This window comes from Antennarius striatus, chromosome 2 (assembly GCF_040054535.1).
Source record: "Antennarius striatus isolate MH-2024 chromosome 2, ASM4005453v1, whole genome shotgun sequence".
Lineage (NCBI taxonomy): Eukaryota > Metazoa > Chordata > Actinopteri > Lophiiformes > Antennariidae > Antennarius > Antennarius striatus.
Genome location: NC_090777.1, coordinates 1,600,001 through 1,611,602, shown reverse-complemented (window position 1 = coordinate 1,611,602; position 11,602 = coordinate 1,600,001). Strand labels below are relative to the sequence as shown.

The 11,602-nt window shown below is 48.3% G+C and overlaps 2 protein-coding genes across 2 annotated transcripts in view; both read left to right on the top strand.

The window, feature by feature from the left end:
• The first annotated feature begins 2,717 nt into the window (after positions 1-2,717).
• uba3 (ubiquitin-like modifier activating enzyme 3) lies at positions 2,718-9,650 on the top strand. The gene is made up of 17 exons (XM_068337350.1): positions 2,718-2,795; positions 2,898-2,936; positions 4,613-4,724; positions 4,970-5,050; positions 5,281-5,363; positions 5,473-5,553; positions 5,624-5,667; positions 5,752-5,816; positions 5,882-6,037; positions 6,488-6,590; positions 6,669-6,779; positions 7,205-7,258; positions 7,572-7,608; positions 7,684-7,765; positions 7,853-7,953; positions 9,122-9,240; positions 9,311-9,650. Exons 1-17 carry the CDS (start codon positions 2,776-2,778, stop codon positions 9,397-9,399), a joined length of 1,377 nt encoding a protein of 458 aa, XP_068193451.1. The 5' UTR covers positions 2,718-2,775; the 3' UTR covers positions 9,400-9,650.
• A 1,080-nt stretch (positions 9,651-10,730) lies between these two features.
• The window catches only part of LOC137609200 (chemokine-like protein TAFA-4), a 6,130-nt gene continuing 5,258 nt past the window's right edge, over positions 10,731-11,602 (top strand). Inside the window, exon 1 of the mRNA XM_068336059.1 lies at positions 10,731-11,027. The gene's annotated coding sequence lies outside the window, so the exon portion shown is untranslated. The remainder of the gene's footprint in view (positions 11,028-11,602) is intronic.

Below are 11,602 nucleotides of genomic sequence, written 5' to 3'. Positions count from 1 at the left end.
CTGGTGACGTCACACAGGCCAGCCTCGTCTCGCTCATGATCTCGCGAGATTTCAGACGCGCTTCTGTCGCTTCAGGCTTGCGCTGCGGAATGCGCAGCGTTGGGCCCCAAACACGACTGGTTTAAAATAAAATAAATCCATACAGATTGTTTAAAATAAAATAATAAACCCACACAGCTGATTTTAAATAAAGTAAGAGTCTACGACTCTTTATTCAAAAATAAATTAACTAATAAAATGAGGAAATCTAAGAAGGAATATTATACCAAACTATGAGAGACTAGTAAAAACAACATTAAAGCTGTCTGGAAGATAAGAAACAACATGATTAGAAATGGTTCAAATGAAAGAAAAACTCTGAATATTTTATTGACAATCTTTATATTACACGATGTGGTTAATGGCTTGAACAATTTCTTGGTGAGTATTGGTCCAAGTTTGGCCGAGAAAATAAAAACCACGTGTAATGATGGGGATGCCGGGGGGAGCATCACCAGAAATCTCAACTCCTTCCATTTAAAAGCTGCAAAAACAAGAGAAATTGTCTCTCCAACCATCTCTGTTACTCCTCCTCCTCTCTGACCTCGCTCTTCAAGTCTCCAATCACACCCTACTAACTAAACTTCTTCTCTGGAGTCTCTGTGCTCTATGTCCTCACAGGTTTTTCTCAGGTTCACCCCTCATCCACCCATCTGCTATGGACCTGCTCTTCCCATCCCACCAGTACCACCCCTAACCTAATCATCGACTGGGGTCCAGCTTCCTTTTTCCTCCGCGCCACCATACTGTTCCACCCCTCATCCATCCATCCGCCGTGGACCATCTGCTGTGGACCTGCACCTCCCATCCACCAGTATCACCCCTCACCTAACCATCGACTGGGGTCCTCCTGCCTCTCTTCCTTGGTGTCATCTTACTGTTCCACCCCTCATCCGCCCAGCCGCCGTGGACCTTCCTCTGTGGACCTGCAGCTCCGAGCCCACCAGTATCACCCCCATCTCTCCATGTGCTGTGCACCTTATCCTCCAAGCCCACCAGTACCACACCAGTTTTTCTCTTGTATCCTCTGTGTGTGTGTGTGTGTGAGTGTGTGTGTGAGTGTGTGTGTGTGTGTGTGTGTGTGTGTGTGTGTGTGTGTGTGTGTGTGTGTGTGTGTGTGTGGATACACGCAAGCTGTCTGATCACTAACAAGAGCTAAAGCTGCTTTCATTCACCAAACAACAGACAATTGTTCTGAATAACTAATTAATGTGTAGCTAGTTATGTGTTTTCTGGGGAGAGCCTCGGGTGGACACACACACACACACACACACACACACACACACACACACACACACACACACACACACACACACACACACACACACCGACTGCTAACTAGTTAGCCAAATGCTAGCTGAATTCAACAGCTTATGAGGAACTTTCAGTGTGTAGCTCTGATCCAGGTCGTTACCACACACCGCTACCATAGCCTGAACAAACTCCCCCTTCGGGGATCACCACGCCCATGGGCACGTCAACCAATCAATATCATCAATCACAGAGCCTCGTCTGTGACGTAAGTTACGTCACAGACGGCCATTCTAGCAAAATCCGATCGTTTTGATTGGGTCCGGTCCATGAATTCCTAAAACTCCAAACATCTATTGATGCAGGAAGTGTTTGTTTACCAGAAACTAGGAGTTGGTCGGGTTAGGGAGGACCACTATGGGATTTTCATAATAGGACCCCTTTAAATCAATAATATTTGTAATTTGTCAAATTTGTTGAAAATTATTGTCTTTGTCGATGACAAAAATGCATTTTGTTCAGGAGAAAACCTTCAGCAGCTTTTGGAAGTCATCACTGCAGAAATGAATACATTAAAACACTGGTTTGACATAAAAAAATTATCTTTAAATAAATTCTCCAAAAAATTTTCAGTGATAGCGAAGGGCGTTATAACTTGAGACGAGAGCTCAGCTTAAAGGTTCGGCCAATTAAAACGACACTGACCAGCATGTGTGTGTCTGTAATGGAGTGAAGCTGCGGAACGGACTGAGTGAACAAAGCAGCGGAAAAAATGATATAGTAAGCCCTACTATGTCACTAAGTAAGCCCTACTATGTCATTGAGTAAGCCTTACTATGTCACTAAGTAAGCCTTACTATGTCACTAAGTAAGCCTTACTATGTCACTAAGTAAGCCTTACTATGTCACTAAGTAAGCCTTACTATGTCACTAAGTAAGCCTTACTATGTCACTAAGTAAGCCTTACTATGTCACTAAGTAAGCCTTACTATGTCACTAAGTAAGCCCTACTATGTCACTGAATAAGCCCTAGTATGTCACTGAGTAAGCCCTACTATGTCACTAAGTAAGCCTTACTATGTCACTAAGTAAGCCTTACTATGTCACTAAGTAAGCCTTACTATGTCACTAAGTAAGCCCTACTATGTCACTGAATAAGCCCTACTATGTCACTGAGTAAGCCCTACTATGTCACTGAGTAAGGCAAGGCGAGCGGAGAACAACAGACTGTCTGTAGTGGGCTGTCTCCTCTCCTCTCCTAGGAAGAAGACTCCTCAGGTTCTACAGGAGGAGTCTTCTCTTTCCTCTCACCTGCCTCACGTGACCACACGTCACTGATTCAACTTCAAACGATCCTCACCGACACTTGAAAGGCGCGGCCGACGCAGAGCGGGACGCACTTCCGCTGCGGCTGCGCCGCTTCCTGCGCAGCTTTGACGCTCCTGAGCCCCACAAACACAATCGAGGACATGGGACCCTGAAAGTATGGCGGATGCCGAGGAGCCGTGAGTGTCAATGGACGACAAATGTTCTTTTATCGCGTCTCAGTCTCCGCGTGTTTTTTTAAACCGTCACGATTGAAGTTTGTTTTTATTCTTTTCTTCCAGGGAGAAGAAAAGAAGGAGGATAGAAGATCAAACCGACAAGTTAGTGACGTCAGGCTGGAATCAGGCTACACACACACACACACACACACACACACACACACACACACACACAGTAATGAACTGCATGTATTCCCCCGTTCTATTCCAGCGGTGACGTGTTCTCACGTCAGTGTCGGTGTTCTTCTGTGGTCACCAAAGGTCTTCACAACCGTTCAGACAGAAACAAAAGATCAATCAATCAAGTTTTATTGATATATCTCTTAATCATGACAGCAGACATTTCAAAGCGCTTTAACAGACAGAAACCCAACTGAACCCTCCAGAGCATCAGAGACAGTGGAGGGAAAAACTCCCTCATTGAGGAAGAAACTCCGGGCAGGACCCAGACTCTTTTGGAGGCCATCCGCCTCGACCGGTTGGGGGGAAAAGAAATCAAAGGAAGACAAGAACAGGGTCAGAGAGAGAGAGACAGAGAGAGAGAGAGACAGAGAGAGAGAGAGACAGACAGAGAGAGAGACAGAGAGAGACAGAGAGAGAGAGAGAGACAGAGAGAGAGAGAGACAGAGAGAGAGACAGAGAGAGACAGAGAGAGACAGAGAGAGACAGAGAGAGAGAGAGGCCAGACAGAGAGAGAGTGAGACAGGCCAGACAGAGACAGTATCAATATGGTTCAGGTTGATAAAGTCAAGGCACAACTACAGCTGATTGGATGACTGTATGGAGGAAGGAGGAGGAAAGGAAGCAGGACCCCAGCCGATGGATAGTTGAGGGGTGATACTGGTGGATGGGAGGTGTAGGTCCACAGCAGATGGTCCACAGCGGATGGGTGGATGAGGGGTGGAACAGTAGGGTGGCATGGAGGAAAAAGGAAGCCGGACCCCAGCCCATAATTAGGTTAGGGGTGGTACTGGTGGGATGGGAAGAGCAGGTCCAGAGCAGACGGGTGGATGAGGGGTGAACCTGAGAAAGATGAAACTAAAACATGTGACTCGGGCAGCAGAGGGGATGAACATGAGATGATGACCTTGAGAAAACTAGGTCAAGGTCAAACTCCAACTTTTATACATTCAGGAACCGGATAAGATAGAAAGACGAGGGAGGAGGCCAGTGGAAGTAAGACCGTAGATCAATGCTAGTAGGCTTTTGATCAAAGCACTTGCTTCGAATAATGACGATAGGTCAGAGCACTAGCTTTGATCATTGGTCAAAGCACTACTTTTGATCATTGACAGTAGGTCAGAGCACTAGCTTTGATCTATGACTCATGACAGTAGGTCAGGGTAACATTTTGAATCAGGCGTGTTCTTTGTCATGAATGCATGAATCATGTGCACCAATCCCGTGTCCTCCCTGATAACTAGGGAGCCAATGAGCAGCACAGGACACTCCCAGTCAGTGTGTGTGTCCTACAGGAGGTGTGTGTGTCCTACAGGAGGTGTGTGTGTCCTACAGGAGGTGTGTGTGTCCTACAGGAGGTGTGTGTGTCCTACAGGAGGTGTGTGTGTCCTACAGGAGGTGTGTGTGTCCTACAGGAGGTGTGTGTGTCCTACAGGAGGTGTGTGTGTCCTACAGGAGGTGTGTGTGTCCTACAGGAGGTGTGTGTGTCCTACAGGAGGGGTGTGTGTCCTACAGTAGGTGTGTGTGTCCTACAGGAGGTGTGTGTGTCCTACAGGAGGTGTGTGTGTCCTACAGGAGGTGTGTGTGTCCCTCTGCAGGATGGCTGTAGACGCTGGACGCTGCGATTGGGACGGCCGCTGGAATCACGTCAGGAAGTTTCTGGAGCGACCCGGACCGTTCACCCATCCTGACTTTGAGCCGAGCACAGAGGTGCCTTAGCAACAGGCACAGTAGAACACAGTAGAACACAGCAGAACACAGTAGAACACAGTAGAACACAGTAGAACACAGCAGAACACAGTAGAATACAGTAAAATACATTAGAACACAGTAGAATACATCAGAACACAGTAGAATACATCAGAACACAGTAGAATACATCAGAACACAGTAGAACCCAATAGAACCCAGTAGATGCGGTCTCATTGTCCTACTGTTGGCTGTGTTCCTCTCAGTCCCTTCAGTTCCTGCTGAAGACGTGTCAGATCCTGGTCATCGGTGCTGGGGGGCTGGGATGTGAGCTGCTCAAAAATCTGGTAGGAAAACTGGACACATTAATATTAATTAATATTAATAATACTATTAATATTATTAATATTAATATTATTATTAATATTAATTAATATTAATAATATTATTAATATTAATAATGTTAATATTAATAATAATGTTCATATTTATCATTATTAATATTTATTAATATTGTTATTAATATTGTTAATCTGCGCTGATCTAAGCCCAGCCTGACCCCGGTCTGTGGTTCCAGGCCCTGTCCGGGTTCCGTCTCATCCACGTTGTGGACATGGACACCATCGACGTGTCCAACCTGAACAGGCAGTTCCTCTTCAGGTCTGTCGTGACGTCATGTGACACCAGCCTGTCCACACGGAATACATGTGACGATGATGATGATGAGGTGTGATTGAGCGTGCGGTGATGAGTCTGTGTCTCCGTTCAGACCCAAAGACGTGGGCCGGGCGAAGGCGGACGTGGCCGCCGACTTCATCAACAGTCGTGTCCCCGGATGTAAAGTCGTCCCGTATCCCTCAGCAGCAGAACGCGTTGTGAAACTGTCGGCTGTGCTTTGACTCCTTATTGATTTCATGCAGTCATTTTAAAAAGATCCAGGACCTGGACGACTCTTTCTACAGACGTGAGTCTTTACAGACGTGAGTCTTTACAGACGTGAGTCTTTACAGTGGATGCGCCGCAGGTTTAACGACTGCTTTCTGTGCAGAGTTCCACATCATCGTGTGCGGGCTGGACTCCATCATCGCCCGGCGCTGGATGAACGGGATGCTGGTGAGACGGGTTCTGTCGCTGCGTCGGGGTCGTCTGCCGCTCTGAACTGACTCCGCCTCCCTCAGATTTCCCTCCTGAACTACGACGACGGCGTTCTGGACCCCAGCTCCATCATCCCGCTGATCGACGGGGGAACGGAGGGCTTCAAGGGCAACGCCCGCGTCGTCCTTCCTGGCATGACCGCCTGCATCGACTGCACGCTGGAGCTGTACCCCCCCCAGGTGAGCCCCCTGGGGGGGGTACTGAAGACTCTCAGCCAATACAGTCAATAATCATCAATCTTTAATTGATAATCAATAATCATAAATCATTAATGGGTGAATGATGTCACCGCTTTGTAAAGCTGTGGCTGCTGCTGCCTAGCTTTAGCTTTGTGGGGTTAGCTTTAGCTTTGTGGGGGTTGGCTTTAGCTTTGTGGGGTTAGCTTTAGCTTTGTGGGGTTAGCGTTAGCTTTGTGGGGGTTAGCTTTAGCTTTGTGGGGTTAGCTTTAGCTTTGTGGGGGTTGGCTTTAGCTCTGTGGGGGTTGGCTTTAGCTTTGTGGGGTTAGCTTTAGCTCTGTGGGGGTTAGCTTTAGCTGTAGCCTCGTGGGGGCGTCACACGCGCCTGAACAGCAGTCGGTCCATCGTGTTGAGGTCGTGACCCCCTGCTGTCTCCTCCGTGAACGTCCACAGGTGAACTTCCCCATGTGCACCATCGCGTCGATGCCGCGGCTACCGGAGCACTGCATCGAGTACGCCAGGATCCTACAGTGGCCCAAAGAGAGGCCCTTTGGCGGTGAGTGTAACGCTCACACTCCCTTTGCGTCCATGCTGTCAGTCTGACGGGGGCTGTCTATAACCTGGTGCTGACCAGACGCCGCCTTAGACGGAGACGACCCCCAGCACATCCAGTGGGTGTTTGAGCGGTCCCAGGAGAGAGCTGCCCAGTTCAACATCACGGGGGTGACCTACAGACTGACTCAAGGTGAGGACCGACCCTAACCTGAACCCCTGACCCCGAACCTGAACCCCTGACCCCTAACCTGAACCCCTGACCCCGAACCCCTGACCCCTAACCCCAAACTTTAAAACCTAACCCTAACCTGAACCCCTGACCCTAACCCTACCCTAACCCTAACTCTAACCCCTAACCCTAACCTGAACCCCTGACCCTAACCACTACCACTACCCCTGACCCTAAACCTACCCTAACCCCTGACCCTAACCCCTGACCCTAACCCTACCCTACCCCCTGACCCTAACCCCTGACCCTAACCAGTACCCCTGACCCTACCCCCTGACCCTAACCCCTGACCCTAACCCCTGACCCTAACCCCTGACCCTAACCCCTGACCCTAACCCCTGACCCTAACCCCTAGCTGTGTCTAAAGGACTCGTGTTTCTCCTCAGGCGTGGTGAAGAGGATCATTCCTGCCGTGGCGTCCACCAACGCCGTCATCGCTGGTATGAAGCTCAGAGGTTCACCGGCCCCAGTTCCATGTTGGGTTTCAGTGGGTGTTTGTGGTTCTCAGTTCAGGTCCTCTGGGGGGGTTGGTCCGTTGTCTGGGGGGGGGGGGGTCTGTTGTCTGGGGGGGTGTTGGTCCGTTGTCTGGGGGGTGTTGGTCCGTTGTCTGGGGGGTGTTGGTCCGTTGTCTGGGGGGTGTTGGTCCGTTGTCTGGGGGGTGTTGGTCCGTTGTCTGGGGGGTGTTGGTCCGCTGTCTACGGGATGGGTGGTGTTTAATGCGCGTGATGCTGATCAGCCGTGTTTCCCCCACAGCTGCCTGCGCCACAGAGGTTTTTAAAATTGCTACGAGGTAAAGAAGGAATCGGCCGTCACGTTTGGATCGTTTGCTTTGACCTTCACTGACTTTAGTGATTTCACTTTGCAGTGCGTATATTCCTTTAAATAACTACCTGGTCTTCAACGACGTGGATGGACTCTACACCTATAACTTTGAGGCTGAGCGAAAGGTTTGTGGCCCGTCTCCGAACCCCCGGTAGTCGGCCGGTGTGTTTCACCCCATAGAGAAGAAGTGATGTCTCTGGTCCTGTCGACAGGAGAATTGTTCAGCCTGCAGCCAAGTCCCTCAGGACCTGCAGTTCCCTCCTTCTGCCAGGTTACAGGAGGTGTTGGAGTACCTGACTGAGAACGCCTCTCTGTGAGTATGACCCAGAAACACTCCAGAAACACTCTAGAATCACTCTAAAAACACTCTAAAAACACTCTAGAAACACTCTAGAAACACTCCAAAAACACTCCAGAAACACTCCAGAATCACTCCAGAAACACTCTAGAAACACTCCAAAAACATTCTAGAAACACTCTAGAAACACTCCAAAAACACTCTAAAAACACTCCAAAAGCACTCTAGAAACACTCTAGAAACACTCCAAAAACACTCTAGAAACACTCCAAAAGCACTCTAGAAACACTCCAAAAACACTCCAAAAACACTCCAGAATCACTCCAGAAACACTCTAAAAACACTCTAGAAACATTCTAGAAACACTCCAAAAACACTCCAGAAACACTCTAAAAACACTCCAAAAGCACTCTAAAAACACTCCAAAAACACTCTAAAAACACTCCAGAAACACTGTAGAAACACTCCAGAAATCACTCTAGACACTCTAGAAACACTCCAAAAACACTCTAGAAACACTCTAAAAACACTCTAGAAACACTCCAAAAACACTCCAAAAACACTCTAAAAACACTCTAGAAACATTCCAAAAACACTCCAAAAACACTCTAGAAACATTCCAAAAACACTCTAAAAACACTCCAGAAACACTGTAGAAACACTCCAAAAACACTCCAGAAACACTCTAAAAACACTCTAGAAACACTCCAAAAACACTCTAGAAACACTCCAAAAACACTCCAAAAACACTCTAGAAACATTCCAAAAACACTCTAAAAACACTCTAGAAACATTCCAAAAACACTCCAAAAACACTCTAGAAACATTCCAAAAACACTCTAAAAACACTCCAGAAACACTGTAGAAACACTCCAAAAACACTCCAGAAACACTCTAAAAACACTCTAGAAACACTCCAAAAACACTCCAAAAACACTCTAAAAACACTCTAGAAACACTCCAAAAACACTCTAGAAACATTCCAAAAACACTCTAAAAACACTCCAGAAACACTGTAGAAACACTCCAAAAACACTCCAGAAACACTCTAAAAACACTCTAGAAACACTGTAAAAACACTCCAGAAACACTGTAGAAACACTCCAAAAACACTCCAGAAACACTCTAGAATTACTCCTAATGCCAGGAAACGTTGGCACTGAGGGGAATGGTTTTTTTCCAGACAGATGAAGTCCCCGGCGATCACCACCACCCTGGAGGGGAGGAACAAGACGCTGTACCTGCAGTCGGTGAAGTCCATTGAGGAGCGGACCCGACCCAACCTGTGCAAGACCCTGAAAGGTAAGATGCAGCTCTGGGGGGTCTGGATGTGTCACCGTCGGTGTTCACCGTCCCCTCTTTGGCGTTCCAGAGCTGGGCCTGTCGGACGGCCAGGAGCTGGCGGTGGCCGACGTCACCACGCCTCAGACCGTCCTGTTCAAGCTCAACTTCACCGCCTGAACGTCACGCCGAAGCTTCTGAGCACAAACCATCAGCTGGTTTGTTCCTGCAGATTCAAAGCATCCCATTGGCTGTGAGAGCGTCTCCCTGGCGGGACAGGACTGTCTCTGTTTAAAAGACTTTCTACTCATGTTTACCTCTGTGTGTGTTTGTCCTGCGTTGACTTAAGCCTGTATTGTAGCCGTTTCCTGTTAATAAAAGTGAAGTGAGGATGTGCACTGCTCTAATAAAGTTTTATTATTCTGGCTGTAGACGAGTTCTCTGTCGTGGCATTTATATAGTTTCCAATATTATTATATTGGAAATAATTATAATTGCCAATAATTTCCCTACAAGAATGAATCAAATCATAATAATCGGCACTAAAGGGGTTAGTGTTACCCTAACCCTCCAGGGGGGTTAGGGTTAGTGTCAGAGTTACCCTAACCCTCCTGGGGGGTTAGTGTTACCCTAACCCTCCAGGGGGGTTAGGGTTAGTGTCAGAGTTACCCTAACCCTCCTGGGGGGTTAGTGTTACCCTAACCCTCCAGGGGGGTTAGGGTTACCCTAACCCTCCAGGGGGGGAAGCGGTCTGAATCTTGTCCTGAGTTGGTTCTTCAGTTTCTCCTCATTGACCTTTTGACCTCCAGGCTGCTCAACAGATTAAAGGAGATTAAAAGTGTTCTGACAGAATAACCTGATCCTGTCTTCATTAACTACTGAACTGGTTTTGTACATCTTACTAATTATAATCACATCAGTTTTTCGTACAGTCGATAATGTGGGCGGGGGGGGGGGGTTCAGGTTGTTTTAGGTTCAGAGGACAGCTATTAAAGTGGGAGGTGAGTGTGGTGGTGGGGGGGTATTCTTCTTTTTTAATTTTTTGTGTGTTTAAATGTGTGAATTCTGCAACCCGGATGTTGGGAGTTTTATTATTATTATTAGTCTTATGACCCCCACCCCCTCCGTGGTGAGAATTGTTGGGATGCATTTAAATAAACCTGGACTGCGTAGACTCTGAACTTTCCTGGATCACGTGACCGCTCATTTGTGATTGGCTCAGTGTTCTATAGGTGAGATCTCACCTTTACGGCTTTGTCTGGTTAGTGAGGCGGATGGAGTTAACGTGCTTTCAGGTACTGATTACCGGTGGGAATAAACAACCGGAGGAGAGAGACTCGGTGTTCGGATGCTCTTTAACCCCCCCCCGGATGTTTCTGCTGCTTTAAGCTCCTTAAGAGGCGCTGATGAAAGTGGCCGCTTATTGTCCCGACAGATGGTTTCTGTCTTGATTAAGTTTCAGTTGATCCGACGGAAAGCTGCCAGGCTGTCAGTCCTCCGTGGGCACCGACCGGCCGACGCGTCTCCAGCCGCCCTCCGTGGGCACCGACCGGCCGACGCGTCTCCACCGACCGGCCGACGCGTCTCCAGCCGCCCTCCGTGGGCACCGACCGGCCGACGCGTCTCCAGCCGCCCTCCGTGGGCACCGACCGGCCGACGCGTCTCCAGCCGCCCTCCGTGGGCACCGACCGGCCGACGCGTCTCCAGCCGCCCTCCGTGGGCACCGACCGGCCGACGCGTCTCCAGCCGCCCTCCGTGGGCACCGACCGGCCGACGCGCAGAGAGGAGCACCGGTCGGGACAGGTGAGGTGAGACCCGCAACCTGTTTTGTCTTTCAGCTGTCAGGTGGTCCTAGGGGGGGTCGTTTGGCAGCAGGGGGTCTCAAGATGTTTTTTCTCTCCTCACTTTGATGAAAAGAAGAAAAACACGCGGAGTGGGGGGGTCACACTTCCTGTAAACTTTTGCTTCCGAGGAAGCAGAAGTTTGGAAGGAAACGATGGAATCACCATTCGGCCAGTGTTAATAACCCCAGCAGGGGGTAAAAGATACCCCTGAGTCGGTTTGATCCTCCACCGGTTAGCTTGACTGGAACATTCTATTGGTTTTGTTGTGTCATACTCCCTATATGATGTAAGACTTATTCCTCTATTCGAGTTACAACACCGGAGGGGTTCCGGAACAAATGTCATAAATAAATACAGAATGAAAGTCGAACTATTTCATGATTATTTATGGACAGAAAATCAAGCAGCCTCTCCTGTGATTAGAGCTCATTACCATATCCAAGCACAATTACTTAATATTTGATCGATCTTGCTCTTAAATGTCAAGATGCGTTTCTAATCCCTGTTTTACACGACTGTCAATTGAACGTCTTTTAAAG